Source organism: Aythya marila (assembly GCF_965140915.1).
Source record: "Aythya marila genome assembly, chromosome: 15".
Lineage (NCBI taxonomy): Eukaryota > Metazoa > Chordata > Aves > Anseriformes > Anatidae > Aythya > Aythya marila.
The window spans coordinates 10418391-10441834 of NC_139056.1; the positions used below are offsets into that span (position 1 = coordinate 10418391).

Sequence of the window (23444 nt, forward strand, 5' to 3'; positions counted from 1 at the left end):
TTGTAATTTATGGAGTGCTTCTGTAGGATTGTAAGTTGTATGGATGCTGATCAGCAGTGCCTAGGTTCAACAAAACTACAGCCATCTTCTGGTGCCTGAATGATGGGAGTGGGCTGTGTCATGGTCTTTTAATATCTAAAGCTCTCGTGAGCTGGCAATGTCTAAAACAGTTTTCTGTGCTCTCTTCCTTCCATCCCCTTGCATATGCCAGACAGACAACTGCTGATGGGGAGCAATTGAAATTGATCACATCTAAAAACAAACAAACAAACAAACAAAAAAACCACCACAGAAGCTCATCACATTTTTAATGGAAAGTATTATTGTATGACAGTTATGTTTTATGTGGCAGTGTGATTTAGATTATTAACTCCTAAATGATGTGATTAAAAACCCTTAAAAGGACAGTACCATATGCCTTACATGACTTCTTATACAAGTGATGGCTGAAACTTAAGGAGATTCTTTATTAAGCACAAATCTATTTATAACTAGTACTAACCTTGTTCACTGGTAAATAAGTAACATAGTTAGTTAGCTGGCTCTTCATAAAGTATTTTTTAGATTCACCTAATACACAAGGCTAAGTATTTACAACTTCTTTTACAGGGTGACCTAAAAACTTATATTTGCAACGAGCAGGACCACATTAAAGGAGATTCACAAATAATGCTGCTACAGAGAATGGCATGTGAGATTGCTGCTGGACTTGCTGTAATGCATAAGCATAATTTTGTGCATAGGTACGTTTTCCAGAAAAGTTACTCTTTGTTATGGTGCACTCCAAAAATCATGTAGGTGTTTTCATTCAGATCGGCACATTTTAAAGACACTAGTTTAATAGATTTTCATCTAATTTACATATCCTATGTCAGGAAGGTGTGATGCTTTTGAAGATGCTAATTTAACTGCAGTGATAAGGTCTTACAGTCCTTGTGCAACTGTAAGCTGATCACCTTCTTTTTACGTGATCTGCAGACTGCAGAACACAGCCTACTGCTAGGCCAATCCAGAAGATGTAGTTGTTTGATTAATTCTTGCACAAGTTAAGTTTGTTTTGTTGGGGGTATGTGTGTTAGGGGTTGGGGGGATAAAACTAAAATGTTGTTAGAATCAATCTTTTGGACTGTGTTTTTGTAGATTATAGCAATTTAGAATTTTTGTAATCCATTACCTTTGTTACTAAAAATGGAAAAAAAAAAGTTGCTACTCTTTTAATATGGTAAGGGAGAAGCTGACTTAAATTGAAAAATCTGACTGAAGTAGGTGATCTCTTGCTAAAGCACTGTTTATCTTCAGTGTCTCTTAATCTAAAGTAATGGAGCTAGTCAGATCAAAATGGGAGAACAATTTCATTTTAGTGGTGGGGGAAGGCCTGGATTTCTTTATTTTATTAAAAGATGATATAGTTACTACTGAAACAATGGCAGTAGTTTTGACAGGTAAGAAAAATGCAGTCATGAAACTCAGTGCTCTGAACTATGACAAAAAAATTTTTTTTGCTTTAATTGTAAAGTTGTTAAGGAGCTGGAGACATCAAGTTTGACTTGTAATGTTATATTAGAGTACTTGCTCTCCGGACATGGCTTACCTGATGAAACCTGATATATCTCAGGATAGTTTATTCTGTGTGGGTATTGGGTCAGCCTGTTCTTTGCTGTAGAAACAGCACCTGTATCATCCCTTTCAGCATGTTAGGAATTTGCTGGTCAATGCGTTGTACTACTTTGAGAAAGCGGAGACCTTGCGTTCAGGGAGAAGCTGAACTTCAGTCTTAAAAAGTGCATGTGTAACACAACAAAACCCTAAGAAATCCCCCAATCCTAGACTCAGCTGGTGCCAGATAAGCAGAGCTTTTAACCTGTTTAACAATTTCAAGTTACTTGAAGGTAGTTCCAGTTGTACCTTCTAAACTGAGTGATCACTGTTCCTTGTATTGCAGCAACGTAGCTTTGTAGGTATTAAATTTAACAGCGTGTTTTCAGTGAAGTACAGTTAAAACTTGATAAATAGTTATTCTTTGGATCTCCAAATTATCACTGTAAATGTTTACTTCTAGCAGCACTATCCTGATGCTGTCAGAGTAAGTGGTAAAGCTCCAGCATCAGTGATTTTGTTGTTAGTGGTAAATTCTAGCAGCTAAACTTTATCTTCTCTTCTGGGATATTTATTTAAATAGTATAATACAAGTTGGAAAGCTTTGGAGCGTACTTGAAGGTTACAAATGTTTCTGACCCATGAGGTTCAACGGTTCTCAAAGTGGAAAAAAAACTTACTCTTTTGAAGTAGGGAAATTGTATGGTTTTCAGACCATCTACACTTCAGAGACTACTTTTTTTAAATCTACACAGAAGCAATGGTAGAATTCTTCCAGTGCACTTAATTGCCTAGTACCCTTCTGTGGAACTGAGAAGCAAAATATTTGAGCAGTTAGCATGTGGAACTCTTTGCTGTCATGGCTATAGTTTCATAGTAAGCATGCAGTTTCATTAAACTTGCATAGATTTGAGTTTGCACGATGGGATTTCTAAAAAAGATTCTTGCTATTATTACAGCAACACTGCTGGCTATGAGTACTTGTCTGGTTTATAGTGGAAACTGGAAATGTATATTCAAGAGCTTTTTTGTTCCTTTATTAAAGGAACTTTTATGAAACATGATTTCTTCTGATGGTCTTTCTCAAAGACTATGTATAGTTCTAGTTCAAATGTAACATGTGGCTCTGTTATTTAGAAGAACTTATATGTGTGTTTAATATATTACTGGTTGCTTACTGTGAGTGAAGAGTGACAGAACTACGGTGTCTGCAGTTTTCTAGTGAAATTGGGAATCAATTGTTGCTTTATATATATTCTTAAAACTTGATGAAAATACAAGCAACAGAAGAACTATCTTCACGTTTAGTTTGAATCAAAATTGTGCTTTTCAAATGAATCTCCCTACTGTTGCCAGTTACTGTGCCTGGGCTTGTATTGAGTTGATCTTCTGGAGTGCATGGACTGGTTTAACTATTCAAAGAGAATCAGAGAGGTAGCTTCAGGTGCATGCTTAACTTGCTTCAGCTTTTATGAGCCTTTTGGTCTATGGGACCAGGCTACAGCTCATCTGAATAAAATAACTGAAGTGTATATAGTGTGGATATTGAATGCTTAGCACTAGTTATTTCGTATTACTAATCTGCACCTGCCACTTGGCTACTGTAACCTGTAAATGTGTGTATTTTTGATTATTTTTGTAAAATTTGGTGGCTTTTTTTATTTGATACTTCAAGCTGTGGTCTGAGTCTTCTGAATAGTGTTACTTCTTTTAACCCACTTGTCTTATTTTTAATTGAAGACTTCTTGGTTTGTTCTTACTATTTATTTGTTTGCCTTTGCAGTGACTTGGCCTTACGAAATTGCTTTCTTACATCAGATTTAAATGTCAAAGTAGGAGATTATGGTATAGGATTCAGTAGATATAAGGTAAGTTAATTGGTAATGTACGTTAAATTTAATGTACGTTACATTTTTTTTTTTCTTGAAGGATTTGAAAGCCTGAGATTATAACAAGCATATTATAAGGTCGCGAACTGATCCCAGATAGTCCTTTTTATCTTTCTGAATAGTGAACTTCTCAGAGTAACAGGCAAAGAACTGTAGCAAGGTCATGTAATGGAATAAACGATCTTTCCAGAAATGGAGTTCTTGCTTATAGAAGTTTCTGGTTAAATTTATGTTGTATGTCATGTTGTGCAGTAGCCCTAAAATAATAATTTTGGCAGGTGCTATGCCAAAAAATTTGAATATCCTAAGAAAGGAAAAATGCTATCAAATTGCTTAATGAAAATGTTCAAAATACTTAAATATACCAAGAAAGTGAAAAATGCAAAGTGTTCAAAGTTTTGAGTACCAAACATTAAACAAAAATTGATATTCAATTTTATTGTATACAAGAAATGGATTTCTTGGATGCCTTTTTTCTCTAGCTTTATTCTCTTCTACTTTAGTAAAATTAGATTACTTTTTTAGTTCTCATTTTACACATAGTGATCACATAAAAACAGATTAGGGAAAAAGGATAGTCAACTTCTGGAAGTTGTCCCGATGTTTGTTCAGTCTTTCTGTTTGTTTGTCGATAATATAGGAAGATTATATTGAGACAGATGAGAAGAAACTCGTTCCTCTCCGATGGACTGCACCTGAGTTAATAACAAGTTTTCAAGACAGACTGTTATCAGCAGAGCAAAATAAATACAGTAACATATGGTATGTAGTAAATAATAGTTTGAGAGAGATTTTGGAATACATTTTCAAATGTTATATAAAGGAGTAAATATTTATGATTGGCCTGATGCAGTGCTTTTTTTTTTTATTTTATCAGATGTACAGTAGGTTAATCTCTACAAATCTGAAACTATCTTGCTTTGGAAAGTTGCCTAAAAAATTGTTGCGAGAACAATTAGATTAAGAGAAATGTATAGCAGAAGAATAGACGTTTATACTAATAAAATATTTACTTAATTTGCCAAATTCCTTCAAATGTTTATAAAGGAAGGTATTTTTTTCATTAGTAGCTGTGGATGATGTAACAGAAAATCTTGAGGTAGATGCTACTAGAATCCCATTAAGGTTTGTCTCTGCTACCACAGAGCTTATAGAGAGAGACTAGAGAAAATCCTGAACATTTTTTGAAGTTGCCAAGTTCCACCTCAGTTCTCAAGTCCAGGAAAATTTGGATAATAGAAATCGAGGCTTAGGTTACCATTTCTGAAAACATTGTAGCTAAATTCCTGCTTTTATATTTTAAAGGTATTGAATGATATACTAGATTTTATTTGCTAATGTAAAACAAGATTCACAGAAAGCGAGATAGATAGAAATGATTTCAATACTTTCTTCCTTGTATCCTTCAAGCAGAGTTCCTCAAATCATACTGTTTATCTAAACTACCAGCAGCCAGAGTCTTAAGCATTCCAAATTGAACCTCAGTGCATTTTATACAAAGCTGCTTTGACTAGGTTTGGACTGGATGATTCCAGAGACCCATTCTGATCTAAATTATTCTATGGTAGTAGAATTTACTGTATATTTTAGGCAAGAAAAGGTTGCCCAAAGATCTGGATCAGCTCTAAGCACTGAAAATGTGATTAATGTTGTATGTCATATGCATACAGCACTGAGCGAAAACAAGGCTTCTGAGTAGTTCAGATACTGATTTAAAGAAGTCCCAAACAGGTGAGTTTTCTAGTGGTTTGACTCAAAGTGCGGTTTTGTCCAACAGTAGTAGTCTTCAGTGAAGCCATAGGTTTTTTTTTGTTCTTGTAGGAAACGCCTATTTAAAACAGAGAAACTTTTCTTTAATATGCAGGAGTTTCTTCCATAGATAAGTCACTTGAGTCCTCATTTTGTTATCTTTCTTGGAACTGGCCTTCAAATAACTTTGTTTTTGAGGCTTTTAGCATTCTGTGAAGCACACTTGAAATGGGTTAACCAATCCTGAAATTATTATGGAGCCACGAGATATTTGGTGGTTCTTGCCTGTTCTTGCATGATCCTTATTTTCTTGAGATCAACTTAGTTCTTAGAACGTACAGTCACTTTGCTGGTCTTTTTTAGGTCCCTGGGTGTAACGTTGTGGGAGCTGTTTGAGAATGCTGCTCAGCCTTACTCAGAATTCTCTGACAGGGAAGTCCTAACCCATGTCATCAAGGAGAAGCAGATTAAACTTTTTAAGCCACATCTGGAACAGCCGTACTCGGATAGATGGTAAACTTTATTTTTTTAATTATTTTTAAAGTTTCTGAGTATGTTTTTCATATTACCTATTTCTCTTAAAAGTATATTGAAATTAAATGTTCCTGGCAAAGGCACCCTATGGAAAATGAAGAGTTGCTATAGATGGAAATTCCTGCCAGTAATACTGCTGTTGCTTTTTAGTATTTAGGTACTTGATTTGTTTATAAAATCCTTTTCCTTGTGGAACCTATTGAAAGGTGTTTCTTACTTCTATAGGTATGAAGTTCTGCAGTTCTGCTGGCTACCTCCAGAAAAGAGACCAACAGCAGAAGAAGTGCATAGACTTTTAACTTACCTTCGCATGCAAAGCCAAAGGGACTCAGAGATTGATTTTGAACAGCAGTGGAATGCTCTTAAACCAAACACCTCAAATAGAGAAACAAATAATTCTGCTTTTCCAATTTTAGATCACTTTACAGGAGATAGACTTGGCCATGAAATGGAGGAAGTTCTTACTGTAACTGAAACAAGCCAGGGTCTCAGCTTTGAATATATCTGGGAGGCAGCTAAACATGATCATTTTGATGAATGTGGTCGTGTGAATCCCGATGAAGCAATGGCATACACAAGTATTTTCTTTCCTGTGGAGGTTTTTGAGAGATCACTTTCAGAGCAAGGGCCAGGAGCACAGGATGGAAGCGGTCAGGAAGCATCTCTTGCCGTTCCTGGGGTGTTACCTGTGTTTGATGCACACAAACTTTCTGTTGGAAACGACTACTATATCCAGTTAGAGGAAAAGGGTAGTGGCTGCAGCATGAATTTTGATAACCAATCAGTTGTACTAACTACGGAAGTTGATCAAGAAGCTGTTCAAGAAAAAAGTTCTCATTTCATGGTTCTCAGGGATCTTGATGTTGAAGAATCTAGCACTGATGGGGACTTCTTCCACTACAATACAGATCCTAAAGAGGAATTCTTGCCTGCTAATAGTAGTCCAGAAAGTCCTTTCCAGAATATATTTAATGACATTAACAGATCAGAAGAATTCACGAACAGAAAAGTACTTGGTTTTGCTGAAACAAATAATATTCCTAAAGACTTTAAACTGACTGTTTTAAACTCAAACACAGATGTTACAAATGTCACAGGCTTTGCTGAGAAAGAGCATTCTAGTCATGTTTCTGAAAACAAAGCAGTTTCCCTAGGTGAAAATATTTCTAACCAGTCTGACTTAGTAACTTTAGAAGAACTTTCTGATAACTTCTTATTTCTTCAAGAGAAAAACTTATTAACAGGGATATTGTCTAACAAAACCAGCAGTGATTTCGGGCAAAAACCAGAAACTGTTCTAAAAAGTATGTTGGAAACCTCACATAGAAACTCTGTAGAGTCTGAGCCTGTGTTGGCTGAAAATGCACAGGTCTCTTCTTTAGTATGTGAAAATTTTGGAACCATGAAAGATGAAAATTGTAATCCACTAACAACAGATAAAGATATGAATTCTCAGTCTCAGACGACTGTAGAGATGCAGGCATCCTCTAGTCCGTCTGCAGCCTGTAAGTTGCATGATAAATGTACAAATCTTCCTTATTTGAAGGATGAGGGAAGACTTTCAAATGTGGAAGTCAGCCAAGTCTTGTCCTGTAACACTGATACTCTTTGTCAAGAAGAGCTGTCCAGTAATACAAAAAACAATAATGTTGGAAATGATCCATATTATGGTGCTGCTGTTAAAACAGACGGGAGTGATGTACAAATGAAACAGGGAATGCTTCCCAAGTCTGAAGTAGTTTTTAATAGGGAAAAATCCAATCAGGAAGATACAGAAAGAGACTTGCAAAGTAATTCTCCCATATTAAAAAAAGGTGATTTGTCAGAGGAAAGACAAGAAACGTTAAATCATTTTGAGAATTGTAAGGATGTTTCAGAAGAGGTGACCTTAATTTCTGTTGCTACTTCAGATTGCACAAGTCAGGATAGTCTTTTGGAAGACAGCCCATCTCCTGTACAGCCTGTAGAACAAGCCTTAGAGACACCTGACTCTTTGGATTCTTTAGATGTAAATGAGGTTTTAGAATCTTTACAGGCTCAAAGTCCTCAGAAACTTTTACCACCTGATAAGCCTGCTGACAGTGGCTATGAAACAGAGAATCTGGAGTCTCCAGAATGGACTTCCCATATTGCTGTTGAGGATGCTTCTAATGCAGATACTGATAACTGTGGTGTCAGTGAGAGCAATGCGAATGATTTACCTTCTAATCCAGTCATAATTGTTTCAGAAGCAGCAGCTTGTTTAGATGCAGTAAACAATTTTGAAATAACCCCGGAGGTTTTTGTGGGTGGGAATCAAAACTCGTATAGAGACTCTGCCTATTTCTCTGATAATGATTCTGAGCCAGATAAAAAAACAGAAGAGACTGTAAATCTATCAAGAGAGGCTATGTGTATCACTTCTGCAAATAAAGGAGAAAATAATACTAAAAAGGATTATTGTTTTGAAGAGAGAGAGCAAAAGCATGACCTAAGAAATAACCAGGATACCAGTAATCAAAGTACAAAACCAGAACTGAATCACAAGACAGAGATGCAAGAGATGGATGTAAGGATACAGAGGAGTCCTGACGAGTGGACTGAGGCAACTCTGAATTCCCTGGAAATATCAATGGAAAATAACCTAAGGGATGAAATAAAGCTGTCAGAGTCTTCCCATAAAAGTGTCTCTTGTGTTGGCACTAATACTTCAGAACTTTTTTCACACAGAGACTTGAAGTCTGTGCATAACATACACAATCCTTTAGATTCAAGTAACAGTGAGAAGTCCTTCTATCACGTTGAAGGACAGAAGTTGAAAGAGCCAGATATTGAAGGAAAATACCTTGGCAAACTTGATGTTACTGGAATGCTTGATTTAGAAGATGGCGATGATGCGGATGAGGAAGATGAAAACAGTGATTCTGAGGATGACATGAGGACTTTTCATATGCATAGTCTGAGTTCTGACAGTGAAGATGAAACTGTTCATCAAGTACCTGAGATACTTACTGACAAGGATGATGGAAAGCATCTGAGAAGCTTGTTGAAACTTCCAAAGCCTCTTAATGAAAGGCAACATGAGCACTGGAAAAATGAGAAAAAGGCTGTAACTTTCTTTGATGATGTCACGGTCTATTTGTTTGATCAGGTATCATTTTTTTAATTACTAAGTAAAGTTGTTTTTTTTTTTTTTTAAAACAAGACACGGTAAATAACTTACTGGTATATATGGGCACATTGTTACAAGATCACTTTCTTGTCTTGGCATCTTGTTTGTGATGTATTTGTATTCTGTATGTAAAGAAACTTTTTTTCTTGGTTAGGTGCAGTTTTGTGATGATAGAATAGCAGCAGGGACTTGAAGTGTAGTTTTGCTTTGGACAGGTTTGCTTGCCAAGTCCTAAATTTCCACTGCCTTTGGAACCTTGCCTGTGTATGCACTGGATGAAACCTGTTTTTTAGCGATGTTTTACTGATGCATGTAAGCTGTGCTGAATTTGAATGAGAGACAGCATTATGCACTAGATTTTATTAATAATTTTATTTATCAGAATGTTGTTGTAACTTTATAGAAGTGGTTTATCTATCTGTTTAATGAATTTGAGGACTTACGGTTTAAGTTCAAATGTCTTTATAATAAAAATAAAAACTGAGTCCTGCATTATTTAGCATTAATTTACCTTAAGGTATAATCAAAGATGAGAGCAGTAGTTAGATAACAGTGCTGCTTTTTATTAATACAATGTTATTCAAGTTCAGTAAAACGATACTGATCTGCTTATAAAATTCAAGGTTAGTTTTGTTTCCCTATTTGCTTTATCAATTTTTAAGCTTCTTTAACTTGATACAAAGGGGATTGTATTTTAACGTTACAGAAACTGAACTAGTACAGTCAGTTTAAAAGAACAGTGACATTGTCAGGCACACTAGGGCTCATTGTCTTTTGGAATAGAAAACACAGGTATGTATTTGTTTTTCTGTCCTCTGTAGAATAGTAATCCTGTTGTTGGAGGGAAAAGAAAAAATAAGCTGTGTTAAACTACTTAGTTGTCAAACTCATTTATTATAGTAACTGATAAAATGTTGGCTGCTTCAAATACCAGTCCTACAGTGTGTCTCTTTATCCTGAAGCATAAAGGGTTAAAAAAAAAAAAAAAAAAAAAAAGTAAAATGTTGGGAGATGGGGACTATATAAGACTTTTACAGAGTAGAAAAAAATCCCTGCCTGTGTATTGCGATAAGTGGACTGTTTTCTGTGCAAATGGAAGATACTTTAGTGTTGTTCTTAGGGCATATGAGACCTTTTTATATGATAAATGACATAAATAGTCACTTCTGCATTTGATTTGATGCAACTTTTTTTGAAAATGGAGGTGTATTTATATGCTTGATGTACATCTCAAAGTTCTGTTGTGTGGTAATAACTGAGAGCTTGCAGACCATTTATTTTCATAGTAGATTTGATGAGGAAAGCAAAGTATTTTTGGAAAGCTAGCATCCAACTGCATGTATGCATGGTGTATATGAAAGAGTTAACCAAACTGTTTTGTTTGCATTAGGAAACACCAACTAAGGAGCTGGGAAACCGTGTAGCAGACTTGAATGGTGAAGGCTCTCACAGAACTCCTGCTCCACCTTCGGGTTTTAGCTACTTAAACAGATTCACAAATTCAGAAAGCTCAACAGATGAAGAAGGTACTTAAATATATTTATATGCAGCAGGGGTTGAGAATATTTTATGCATAGTTTTTAATGAAGTGTCACTTAAAATACATGTTTTGTATGTTCAGTGTACCATACTGGCTTCAGTTTTATATCCAAAGCAAATACTTCAGCTAGGCTTGGATGCTAGTGTTACTGTTTATCAAAGCTTGAGAGAAAATGCTGTTTGACATGTAGTGGCTATCTTGAGAGGCAAACAAAGTACAGGCAACAAATCTTTGTGGCCTCCTGGACTAGAACACGCTTGGCTCAAGATGATTTTTTTTGAGTTGGAGAGGAGGTCTGGATGCTATGGCATTCCAGCACTTCTAGACCTCTGTGCTCTTGTGACTTGATAAAGACTTTGTACTGTTCAAAGCTGCATTCAATAAAACAAAGGAAAGCAAATAATTTTCTTTAGCAGATTTTTTTTTTCAGAATTGCAAGCATGTATGAGCTCGGCATTCTCTAAGCTGAGTTTTGCATCTGGGGAGGTGCTGCGCACCTCTTTTCCAAATGCAGTCTTGTAATGGCTGTCAGTTCGCTTGCTGTTCCAGACCATTTTTTTTTTTTCTGTCCAGTCTCTACCCTCTTTGTGTATGCTTGTTGTGGATTAACAGATGGGAAGGCAGCTAAATGCCACACAGCCTCTTGCTCACATCTCTCCCACCCTTAAGGGGATAGTGAAAGATGAAGGAAAAGTAAAAGCAAGTGAAAAGTGACAGCAACCTGTGTGACAAGGCAAAAATTGTTTACTAAGTGAAGAAGAGGAGGAACAAAGAAAGAAAACAAATAGTGCAAAATCAATCACTTACCACCTCACCAAGGTAGACAGATGCCTAGCCAGTTCCTGAGCAAAAAAGGGCCAACTTCCCAATCTCTTATCCTCTCTATTTTATTGCTGAGCATGCTGTCATGTGGCACGGAATATCTTTTTTGTTTGTCTCATCTGCCTGATTCTGTCCTCTCCCAACTTTTTGTGCACGCCCAATATATCCAGTGGTGGTAGGGTGAGGAGAGGGCAGAGTGAGGAAAAATAGAAGGCCTTGATACTGTGCAAACACTGGCCAGTAGTTTAAAATATGTTACCGGCATTGTTGTGTTCACAAATCTAAAGCACAGAGGCAAATGAAGAAAATGAACTCCACTGCAGCCAGACTCAGTTCAATATGTAAACTACCAACCAGGGTTCTCCTTCCTTGCTCCCCCATTACTACATACGAGATGCAAGGATTTAGTCTCCTCCCTGTCCCCACAGCCAGTCACTCCCAAAGGAGTCAGTGTTATTTCAACATTTCTGTTTTAGGATGCTGTAAATAATATTTCCTTAAACTGCATTGGATTATGTTAGGTCTATACAATGCTTCTGAGAAAAATTGTCTATATTCTTAGCCTGGGAATCTATAGGTTTCCATCAGGAGGTCCTCAGGACGTGCATTTAAATCTTTTTGTGTATAATGTTTTTATACTGGTATCCATAAACACAATCTAAATCCTAGCACTGTGAAGTGCTTTAAAAATACTTCTTTATTCATTTTATATTAATTTCTGCAATAGACTTTGCCTGTGTTAACTATTTCTGTTCTGTGCTTTGAAAGCTGGCATTCTCCAGCTCCTCTCAGACTGAAGGTTGTAATTTCTAATTCTGGTGAGTGTCAATAACAGCAAGTACAAAAATAAAATTTTCTATACAGCAGAGGACAGGGTCAAGGTTAATGTTTTTAAGGCTGTGTTATGCTTTTGAGTGCTGTGTATCAAAAGCCTCAAGTTTAGATTTTGCTTCCAAAATTCATTGGTAACCTCTGTAACTCTGTGATAAATGTTATTCCTTTTGACTCTTAAGAGATCTTGTATGAAAAGTTACTACAGGTTCCTTTTGGGTTAATGTAGTCTTGCAGGACTTGCTTTTAAAATTATATATGGCTTTATATTACTCTAAATAGCTTTTTTGTTTTTTTTGTTTTTTTTCCTTCTTCCTCCAAGGTGGCGGTTTTGAATGGGATGATGACTTCTCTTCTCCAGAACCATCCTTTATATCAAAGGCAGCTAATAGCCTTATTAGCTCTAAACCACCTCTTCAGTCAAAATACTTCTCTCCACCTCCACCCACCCGGACTTCTGAACAGAACTGGTCACATTCATCCCCATATTCTAGATTCTCTATCTCTCCTGCAAACATGGCAAGCTTTTCCCTTACACATCTTACAGATTCAGATATAGAGCAAGGAGGTAGGTGATTTAGTTAATTATTTTGAAACTAAATATTGAAAGCTTCATGCAAAGATGTGAGTAATGTAGATGACAATTCTTTTTCTTTGATAAATACTTAGTTTATAAATACATTGTTAATGCTGTAGAAGTTATGTCTGGTCTTATATTTCAGTAAGACAGACCTTTCCATTTAGGTTGAGATTAATTGCATCCACATTGCTACAAACGTACGGCTATACATTTTCTGGAATGTTTATGGGACAAGCTCACAAGTCCTGTTTCCTAAATAAGTACGATAGTTATATAAATGAAATATAAGCAGTCCTTAAGCGCTTATGTATAGCTGTAACACTGTGGCAGTTTAATTTTCATTATTGCCCTGTCATAGGATGCAATTTATTTCACAGGGTGAGGAATATGTCTGCAATTGTTGTCTAAGCTCGTTTTACTGTTCAGTTTGCGTTGCTTTTTAGAAAGTACATTTTTTATGTTCTCAAGAGTTGCAGCAGCATGTTTTCTAAAGTGGAGTTACAATAGTTAGTCAAACAAATCAGTTCATAGAAATATTTAGTAGCAGTATTTGTTAACAGAAGCTTTCTTGTCTCTAACAAAAAGCTTTAATGCATTTTTTGAGAGTTAAGAAGGGAGAGAAAATGGATTTGAAGCAGTTTAGCATATTAACCTTGGTAAAATACTGCATCATAAAAATAAATGCTACTGATTGCTGAACCTTGCTGATGGTCAATGTCTGTAAAAACGTAATCACTGTTACATAGATTTGTATTGTTCCTGTATCATGCATATTGATTAGATAATGCTTGCTGCTTAGTAACTTATAGATAAAAGATTTTGGAGATCCTACACTGCCTTACGTGTCCTAGGAAGTGACATTGAACTGTGTGACTTAAGCAGATGTCTGTGTACAAAGGTACCAAATGTTTATAGTAGATGAAAGCTCTAGGGAAAGATTAACCAATACTTGGAAGCGTGAAACAGAAGAATGCCAAGTTCTAGGAAAAGTCTTACAAAGAAATGATGGTTGTGCTGAAGAATCTCACTGTCAATTATTACCTTTCCTCTGCTAACAGGAAGCAGTGAAGATGGAGAAAAAGATTAAACGGATTTAAAACTTCCTGGGACTACAAAAACAGAACACACAGACTCTGTGTCTGAAACTTCTTTATCTGAACTCTGGATCTCCTGGAGTAATACAGGTAATCAAGAAGTCCTAAGAAATGAAAGTAAACACTGAAAGCAATGTTAAATCAGGACATTAATTTGAATGTGTATTTAACTTTGTAATGTATTTTTAAATCAGTGCAATTTTGCTTTTCATTGAAAGATGATTCTGCCGCTGTTTTCAAGTACTTGAAGTATTTTTCAGATAACTTAAGAAACAAGTAAAGCAATTACACTAGTCTGGTTTATGTATGAGATTGTATAATACTCTTTTTTATATTTTTCCATGTAGTTCATTATCTATTTGAACATACACCTGTTGTAGAATTGTGTATAACTGTCCTGTGCAACAGGTGTCTGTGTTGCTGAAACTGTATGAATGATAGTTGATCAGTAGTGAGCCATATTTATTCAAAAAGATATCACTACATGTTACTTTGCTTATTACAATTGCACTATGGATTATTCTTCCTCTATTTCCTGATGATGTACAGAATCAAAATCATAAATCTTTCAAGGAAAATAAGACAAGTTGAATTGGCCCAGTTACCCAGTTTAATTTGTCCTCTTTTGTAGCCTTTGCTATGCACGGTACTTGTAAAACATACATAACTTCTGGGTGTTATGTTAGACTTGCTGAAATCTTCTATTCAGTACCATTTCTAAATGATAACGATTATAGATTGTTAGTGTTCATGTTTTATAGGAAACTGGAATAGAATATATGATATACTCTGGAATTTGTAGATGAAAGAGATAATGTCTCAATTCCTGAATATGATCCTACTGACTGCTTAAACTGTAATACCATCTGACTTTATCATACTTAAGGGCCTTCCAGTTGTTGCTACAACTTCTGCCTTGGAAAGAGAAAAAATAAAATTGACTGTACAAAACTGGAAATTATGAATATTCTAAAACAAGACTAATTTCAGTAGACTGGATTTAGGCGTGTTTGGCCCTGTAATTGTACATTCTGTGAATTTTGAAGCTCTCTTCTGCTGACTGCAGACTGGGGCTGCCATTCAGAGGCCTGTGGTAGATCTACCTCTCAGTGATGTTCCGACAATTAAGAATTAGATTAATGGTTAATAACCAATTTTGCACCCTTTATAAGGCCACACATTTTAAGATACCTTCAAGGCTCCGTGCTACACCTTGAAATGCATACTGACCCAAAGATGCTGTATAGTAACGTTTAACGTTTACTCTGAAGCAAACTGTGTCTAGGGAAGGGAATACAATGTGGTTTTTTAGCCTTCATGCTCTGCTGTGTGTTCAGCTAATTTAATCCTTTCAATTGCTTGGAAAAAAAATCTTTAATCACTACTCTAAAGTGAGTTAATTTAAGAAACAAATCCCTGGCCTTTTGGAATGCCTTATCCAGCTGTGGATCTGTAGGAAACGCTGACAAGAACAGTTTACCTGGCTTTAAAGTACTTTGTATTTTAGTGGCTTTTTTTGGCAGGGCTTCAGTGTATTGGTGGTCCGAGTGCTCTGTGTTCAGATCCGCTCACCAGAGAATTAGCATCCCATGAAGTGTAGGAGGACTAAATATTTTAAGCTGTGTGAACTATGTGTTATATACTTCTATATGCATTTTGATTTTTAAAGTATGTTTTAAATGCCAGGAATATGTTAACTGCTTTTGTCCAGCATTATTCAGCCCTTAGCCAGAATGGCTTCCATACCAATCAAAAGGGAATGATTTAGTTCTGTAAAGTTATTTGAACTTGCCGATGTATTGTTGAGAACTTCTGATGTGGCACTTAGGTTCAGAGTTGGTCAGAACTGTACTTCATTGTGAAGCGAGGAACAGGATTTTTCATGGACTTTTCCCAAAACATGATTTAAGAGAAAAAGCCAAGTAGTTCTTAATACATGCTTACAGTATGTACTGTAGGGCACTTAAGGAAGCTGTGCGCTGTTTGTAATATTTTTAAAATATAGGTAATAGACTTTGTGCACACATTATTGCTTAGAAATTCCATAATTCCAACATTAAACTCCTTGATATGGCTAGATTAATTAGATCTCATCTGTGTTGTGTAATTCTCACACTACATTGAGTATGGAAATTCAAAACTAAGAATGAAACTCCCGAAGTGGCCTGCAAATAATGTGTGGGTTTATCTGCCTCATGCTGAGAAATCTACTGGATCAGACCTGGAGTTCAGCCTTAATTTTGAATTGCTTAACTTAGAATAGAGTCCAAAGTTTAATAAAAGCTTTTATTCCAAAATGTTAAAATTTAGTAGTGCATTTTGGTTCTTGTAATTCTGGAAACTCAGATATTTCTCAAACGTGCAGTATTTCATCCTGCACATCGGGAATTTCCTTTGCTTGATGGAAATGTTTTTCTTTTTTTTTTAATTCTTTACCGGGGTTTAAAGAAAATCTTGCATAGGAAATGAGAGTTTACTCCTTTGTCCAAATGGACTCATTGCTAATGAATTGCCAAAGGAGCATTTTTTTCCAAAATGGGCTGGGATGTGTATGATACTAAGCAAGGTAATGTCCTTTCTAGCTGTACAATGAAGAGAAAGAAGTATTTGAAGTTGACTCACCTCAGTTAAACTAAGAATTTAATTTTAGTAATCCAGTAGGCTGGATTGCAATAATCTAAAGTTTTTTTGGAAAAAAAATATAGTTAAAATCTGATCAACTACTAGCAATATTGAGATACCCACCTAGCAGTCAGTGACACAATGAAGATGAATCTATATTTCCAACAAGTTACCTTTTAGTGAGGGGGTTTGTTATGAGTCATTCTTAAAACTGTGTATGTAATTTCTTGCACTAGCTACAAAGCATGGTTTCAGTTTTAGAAGTACATGTATCTATTTTCAATGGTTTATTATGAGGACTGGTTACATTTTAATTCCTTCTCTAGTACAATACCTTGATTATTTGAATAATGAAGGCATTGTCTCAATTTGGCTACTAAAGTTATTTAAAAGATCTGATTTTTCCCACCTAAGGAAGTTTGTTTAAAAACAGAGGATCCGTAGTGAGAAGCTAACCAAGTGAGAAGTGTCCTGATCTAACGGAAATACCTGTACTCTCCCAAATCCCCTAGCTGCAGACATGTTGTGTGTGCAACTGCGTTCATGGAAACTGCCATTTTCATGGAAGTGAACGAGTTAAGCATTTTTTTCATATCCTTGTTGATGCACTAATGAAAGCCATTTAAGCCTCATTCTTTTTATCAGTATTTTTAGCAGATTTTTATGTAGTACTCAAATCTTTTTTCATGAGGAGGCTGGTTGGTAGAAAGACTTTTTTTTTCTGATTAAGCACTATGCTAAAATGTCAGCATTGTCAGGTGTTAGTGACATGGCTATTTTTGTTGGTGTTGGTGAAAGGTGGAATCCAAGTTCATTAGCCTTATAAGAAATAGCCTTAAACAAGAATGGAGTGTACAAAATTACTTCAGCTTTAAGTCATACAGAAATATCCTTGTATGTTAATGGTTTTGGTACAAGACTGGAAAAAATCTAGAGGGGAGTCGAACATCATATAAACTTATTGAAAATAAGTATTTGTAATACCAGCAGCCTGTTTTTCAGAAACTTGAATATGACTTACAGTTAGTTTTGTTTATGAAATTGTTTGAACTTGCACAGTTGTAGGTGTAACTTAAATGATAAATGGTACTGATGTGTGTATATATAATGTTTAATTCTATTTGTAAATGAGAAACTATGTAACAAAATCATAGGTATGAGGTTTTCCTATTGTAATTTAATACAGGTATGAGGTTTATGGCAATATATCATAGTTAATGAAATTTCAGGTCAAAATGTCTTTAAATTGTGTACATTTTTAAATTGTAATTTCTACTGTATATTGATTATCATGCATAGTGTGATTCGATAAATTGCTTGTAATTTAAAAATATTTAATATTAAAAATAAAATACAGTTATATATTTATAATCTCTTTGTATATTTGTTCATTCTTAAACAGATGCCAGTAACGAGTCAGGTCCACAGTATAGCATAGCTGGCTACTCTGAGTTAAACTTGCTAGCATCCAGATGCAGAGAAGGTAAAGGCTCAAAGCCCCAGTCACAGCAGATGAGTCTACACTAAATAATGTCATCACCTTTAATATCTTCAGTTATCACCCTTGTTTCAACTTCAGGTAACACAGGTAACATATATATGTTGTCAGTAGAGAAGCAATACTTGAAATACAAATGGGGGGTAACTTCAAAAATTGAATATTGCTTTTAATCCTAGAACTAAGTGTTTGTAGGAAGAATGCAGATTTCAGAGTACATAACTGCCCTTCAGGAAACAGGTTAACTGTATGTTTTCTTAATATTTATTGAAGTTATTTAGAGAAGATCATGGTTTTTAATTTAAGTGCATATGTGGAACTGATGTAAGATCTCCAAGTTAATGTAGTACTTACCTGTACGGGTAGCTTCTTTCACTTGAGATTCAGACTATGTCAGCCATGACACTGCCAGAGGCATGAGAGAGCTGTTTTTCCTCGTTACCTGTTGAGATACGATGGCACAGCAATGTAAGTAGATAATGGAGGCTGGTGTGGAAGCCCCCACATCTGTCTGACAGCTGTTCATGGCTCCTGGAAACTGTTTAAACCTGAAACTGTTCAAACCTGGGAACAAGAAACTGATATCAAGATGACGACTTTATTAGCTAAAGTATAACTAGTGGGCTGAAATTTGACCAAGATACTGGTTGTTATTGAGAACAGATGTAAAAGATCCCATCCACGGCACTAACTGGCTGTCCAATACAGAGCTTTGATCTATCAAAGAATCTGAGCTCTCGCAATCTGTCAGCAGCAGCCTTCTTGCAGGGGATGGAAGTGCTTTGGCTCTGTGCCCTTGTCGTGCAGGGGATACGGTAACTTGTATTGCCCAGGGCAGAACAGAGAACTGGGATAGCCTTTCTTCTCTGCCACCTGAGGACACTCCACTTGCTGAAGGAAGTCTGAGACTCACCCCTCCTGCAGTGACAAGTGTGTATCGATCTGTGTGGCTTAGCTTCTATCAGTCTGGCAGCACCACCTCCATATGCTGCCCCAGTTCTGCCTCCCCTGGGAGCGTTGTAATTGTCTGGTTTCACTCAGAGCCCTGTGACCCTCCAAACCACAGGAGCCTTGTGCTCCTGGCTACCTCCGCATGAGAGAGGGCTGCGGCAATGCTGCGCGTGCACAACTCCTCTGCTGGAACCCAGCTCTGAACCGTGCTGCTTGGCCTCAGTGCGGCAGGGTGCTGGTAGGGACCGCTTGTGTTGTTTTTGCACGCCTGCTGGCAGCTGCAAGGCCCGCCCCTGCTGGTAATGCAACGTGTCGTGTCGCAGACACCTCCGGCGTGGCGTGGCGAGCAGCGGGCCCGTCTGTCACAGACTGCCGCACAGCCCTAGGGCTGCTGCCTCACCACACTGCAGGCAGAGCTCCAGAGCACAGCAGCAGCACCAGCCTCGGGGGCTCCTGGCAGCACTTCCCCACACTGTCCCTTCAGCTCCCCTCTCAGCGTGAGGGAGCCTCATGGGCTCCTCTTTCCAAGGTCCCTCACAGGCTCTTTACAGGGCCCCAAGGGCAAGCAGTGCCCCCACGGACCCTGCCGCTGCTCCTGATTCCTCAGAAGCCTCTGTCATGTCCTTTGGGCTCTAGGTGCCTTCTCCACGGCTGGTGACAGCGGTAAGTCACAGAGGATGAATGCTAGCCCTGATGGATGGACATAGCGGCTTGCTGGTATTTGGCTGTTCTTTTTCTTTTTGGTTTCTCTTGACAACCCAAGTCTTTGTCTCCTGAATCCCCTCTACCTTCCACTTCTTTCTCTGCACCTATGCCATCTCTCTGTTTGTGCCAAGGATTCTGGTTGTGGCTCCATGAGGTAGTTTCTCAGGGGGTTACAGCAGCGTGTGGCAGTCTGAAAGTAAACTTCAGCCAGCTGAATACTCTCTTATCCCATGTCATCCCATCTGCTCACCCTCACCTGCAGTTTAACACTTATTCTTTGCTCCTGTGGTTTGCTGAAGTGTCCTGAGCTGTCCTTAAAGCTTTCTCTGCTGGCTGCTTCCATGAACCTCCTGTTACCTTATGGGCAAGGAACTGAGTTCTGTAAATGCCCAACAGCTGAAAATACCCCTAAAGAGCGAGAAGGGGAAGTGGCTGTTACTGCAACACAGCTGGGAACTCTACAGCCTGCTGCAGCTAATTGTGATGACCTGTACTGGGTTGGCACCTGTGGCAAGTTTCTTTTATTGGCTCAACAACTTCTAAAACCACTCGTATATTAGCATCAGCATACAAATGCATTGTTTAAGACCAAACCTTTCTGTGACTACATGGACTGGTTGAAGGTGGAGGGAAGAATTTTTGGAAATAGTCACAGTAACGTTGATTCTTGCTTTTAGAGGAAGGGTTGCTGTGAGACTGCTGTCTTCAAGCGTGGCAAAATCTGAGCTAGGGGAGGGGAAAACTTCACTGTCATCACCTTCCCTGCTAACACAAGAGGAAGGAACATTGCTGTGGCTTTTTGGACAAATTGGATGATAAATAGCACTCTATTACACTCACACTGGGACAGTAACTGCAGTTACGCCCCATAATTATTTGTTGTTAAAAAGGGAAATGCTGTTTCCCAGCAGCTGTCAGTCACACAAGTATAGTGTGTTACTTTGGGTGTATAGTAGGAATCCTGCTAATGCTACATCAAACTGCTCTAGCCCTCATTATATCTAGGGTCCACCCTTGCTTCATAATTTACTATTTTGTTCTGTGTTATTAATACCCAGAAATTTTCTGACCTGTATAATAGCATCAAAAAGCAGAACTGAGAGCTGGGAAGACCACCAGCAAGGAATTGCTGCTTGCACTGTTGTAGCAGCTACAGCTGGCACCTCAAGGATGAGACTGAGAGTAAACAAGGAGTGAAAGACACCTGTGAAGGGGCTTGGACAAACAAGAAACAAACAAATCTCTAGCTGAGAAATGCTCACCTCCTTTAGTTAGTACCTGGCCTGCCTGCTTTCTCCTCCTCTTTGCTTGTCTGAAAGAGAAATAGGCTGTGTGTGTGAAGAAACTGTGGGCATTGTGCTTGTGGGTGTTGTGGACTGGCCCAGAATGCAGAGGAGCTGTGGGTGAAAATGTTACTGCTAGGAGTTTGAGCTACAGGAGTTAGTGGGTCATGTTTCCCTCTAGTGGACTGCTCATAAACACAGTAGAAACCTATTCCTACTAAAAGCAATTGCCGGGAGTTTGAGAAGTTACTTTAAATAAGAGCCTGAGGGTTCTGTCTAATGCTCCACACAGAAATCTGCATACGTATGATGAGGCACTGTGTGGTTTTATTACTTTTGATAGCTGAAGCTAGGAAAAAATAGAAGGACGTGAGATAGAGGCAATATGTTATCAAACCTAATTGATCGTTGTGCTCCTGGCATGGTTTGATTTGTGGCTCCCTCTTCCCACAGGCTTTTTTTCTGGTTGAGATCTTTAGATCTGAAAAGTAGAATCTCAACTTGTTTACATTTCTGTTCTGTTTTCTCTTAAGGGAGACCCTGCTTTGACATGCTATACTTACACAGTTATCACCGGTGTTTTCTGTTCAAGTGTCATGACTGCCTAAACTCTCTTTTCATATAAAGAGATATGATAACACTGATAACACCATAGCTGAAAGGAGACTGAGGCCAGCACTTCTACCATCCAAAGATGATTCCAGCACAATGATTACTAATGATTTCAGCGCTATTTGAATGTGCTGTCAGTTCAATAGAGGAGCAGGGTTAAAATCCATTTTTACGCTGGAAAAAAACAATTTGGCTTCAGTTTAAGCATGCCAGTAGACATCTACAAATGAATGGCCGATGACTGGCTGAGCCTGGAGACCATTTGCTTATGTTGCATGCAGTGAGAGGACAGATCACTCCACTTTGAGGCCTATATACAAGAAAGTAGAAAGGTGTCTGTTTTTCACTTGCCTTTCCATCCGTGAGGGCACCAGGTGGTGTTCGCTTCATCTTTGTTTTAGTGGTTCCATTCACTTGGCCTCTGCTCCCTCTGTAACCCCTTCCAGCTGAAGGGGGAATCTGTTCTCTGAAAAAGGATTTTCTCCTTGATTCATTGGCATAGCTCATCTTGGCTAGTACCATCCACAACTTCTAAAATGCACATTGCTAAATTGAGTCAGTGCTGGTCTTCCAGTACAGAACTTCTCAAACCTGCATCAGATCACTTGTTTGGTGTTGAACTGTTCAACAATTAAAGATATTGGTGTCATGTTTTTGCAGCACATTGATGCTTAATACCAGTACATCTACTGAAACATGAAGACTAAAGCCAAAGGGAAGAAGCAAAAGAATACTGTTGATAAAGAAGCATTTTCAGAGGAGTCAGCAATGAAAAAGAAAGAACTGGTGAAATGCTTGAGACACAAAGAAAGGAGGAATGGGAGAAGTAAGGAGAGCAGCAAGATTACTGCGGCCAGAGCCAAGCATCCTTGGAGCAGTAAAGACAGACATTTGAGGAGACTGGAAAGCAACGAGCGGGAGAGGCAGAGAATGCACAAGCTCAACAACGCATTCCAGGCCTTGCGGGAGGTAATCCCTCATGTGAGAGCTGAGAATAAACTTTCCAAAATAGAGACTCTCACACTGGCTAAAAATTACATTAAATCATTGACCTCCATTATACTCAATATGTCCAACGGACACTTCCCAGCTGCAGAAGGGATGGGGGGAGCCTGGGGCTCTAAACTGTGCCAGCATTATCAACAGCAGTATGTAGATGATGATCATGAGGAACATCCGCAAAAACATACCACATAGACTTATAGCTTCAACAAAAATACCTACAGTTAGCTTACTACCTTCATTCCTCTTCCTCCTTGCATGATAATACATATAAGTACATAGCTGGAGGTAAAAAAAATCTTTCAAATTCTCTCTATCCTCCTTTTTTCCATTAAAAGACAAACAGGTAACATTAACAGCTATAGCTGCATATAAAGTTATCCTAAACTATAAGGAATTTTTGGAGCTTATACTCCTGGGAAAGGTTGTGAGTTCATTTTTAAGGCCTGAGTCACCTGAGTTCACTCATATTTATTGAGAATCTTGGCTGTAACACTGATCACCAACCATTCAGTGAATTGGTTCTTGTCTATCTTGCTACTGAAGAAAATCAACATTGATGGCAAACTTGACAAAATTGGCGAGCAAAGTAGCACATATGTGAAATTGGCCACCAAATCTGAGTATTTATCTTGAGTGCTTTGGATCAGCTCTGACAATGACTGAAGATGATGGAAGACTCTCTTGCTTTATTTGGGTCCAAAACACAGATGAGTTACTGTATTTAAAATGCACAGTATAATTTCAAACCTTGCAAAGCATAGACTTTTGAAATACTCCTAAGCAACTACAAAGCTATCTTAGATCATAAACTGTTTAGACACTTTATGGCTTATGTTTCTGAAGCATACAGAAGACGCTTCTGGATGTGGAGATTTTCTTAAGTGGGTCCTTTGGCTGCCGTTGTAATACAAATATTAAATAATGGACAAATCAGTCATCTTTGCAAAAAGTATAAAAATGTTTTAGTATAGTCTTAAGCTAG

At 37.7% G+C, this 23444-nt stretch overlaps 2 protein-coding genes and 1 long non-coding RNA gene across 5 annotated transcripts in view; 2 read left to right on the plus strand and 1 right to left on the minus strand.

The window, feature by feature from the left end:
• LMTK2 (lemur tyrosine kinase 2) overlaps window positions 1-23444 on the plus strand; it is a 59950-nt gene that overhangs the window by 25081 nt on the left and 11425 nt on the right. For 2 of the 3 annotated variants that reach the window (XR_014318545.1, XR_014318546.1), the window contains exons 7-14: window positions 610-743; window positions 3380-3464; window positions 4126-4247; window positions 5598-5747; window positions 5994-8898; window positions 10310-10445; window positions 12435-12680; window positions 13751-13876. Coding sequence is in view for 1 of the 3 variants with exons in the window: in XM_082772659.1 (XP_082628785.1) it covers window positions 610-743; window positions 3380-3464; window positions 4126-4247; window positions 5598-5747; window positions 5994-8898; window positions 10310-10445; window positions 12435-12680; window positions 13751-13779 (3807 nt within the window). In the remaining 2 variants the exon portion in view is untranslated. Of the gene's footprint in view, window positions 1-609; window positions 744-3379; window positions 3465-4125; window positions 4248-5597; window positions 5748-5993; window positions 8899-10309; window positions 10446-12434; window positions 12681-13750; window positions 17780-23444 lie in introns of those variants that run through there. The other variant, XM_082772659.1, reaches the window with a different exon arrangement.
• On the minus strand, window positions 3900-12412 carry LOC309884047. Its single transcript, XR_014318547.1, has 3 exons — window positions 11267-12412; window positions 8760-8834; window positions 3900-4180 (listed from the first exon to the last, which is right to left on the minus strand). It is a non-coding gene; the product is annotated as an uncharacterized lncRNA (long non-coding RNA).
• BHLHA15 (basic helix-loop-helix family member a15) lies at window positions 18680-22658 on the plus strand. The gene is made up of 2 exons (XM_082772677.1): window positions 18680-19520; window positions 22118-22658. The coding sequence occupies exon 2, from the start codon at window positions 22154-22156 to the stop codon at window positions 22652-22654; it is 501 nt and encodes a 166-aa protein (XP_082628803.1). The 5' UTR covers window positions 18680-19520; window positions 22118-22153; the 3' UTR covers window positions 22655-22658.

What these genes read in the sequence shown, in the direction of transcription:
- BHLHA15 (XM_082772677.1), top strand. Translation starts at nt 22,154, where the DNA reads ATGAAGACTAAAGCCAAAGGGAAGAAGCAAAAGAATACTGTTGATAAA.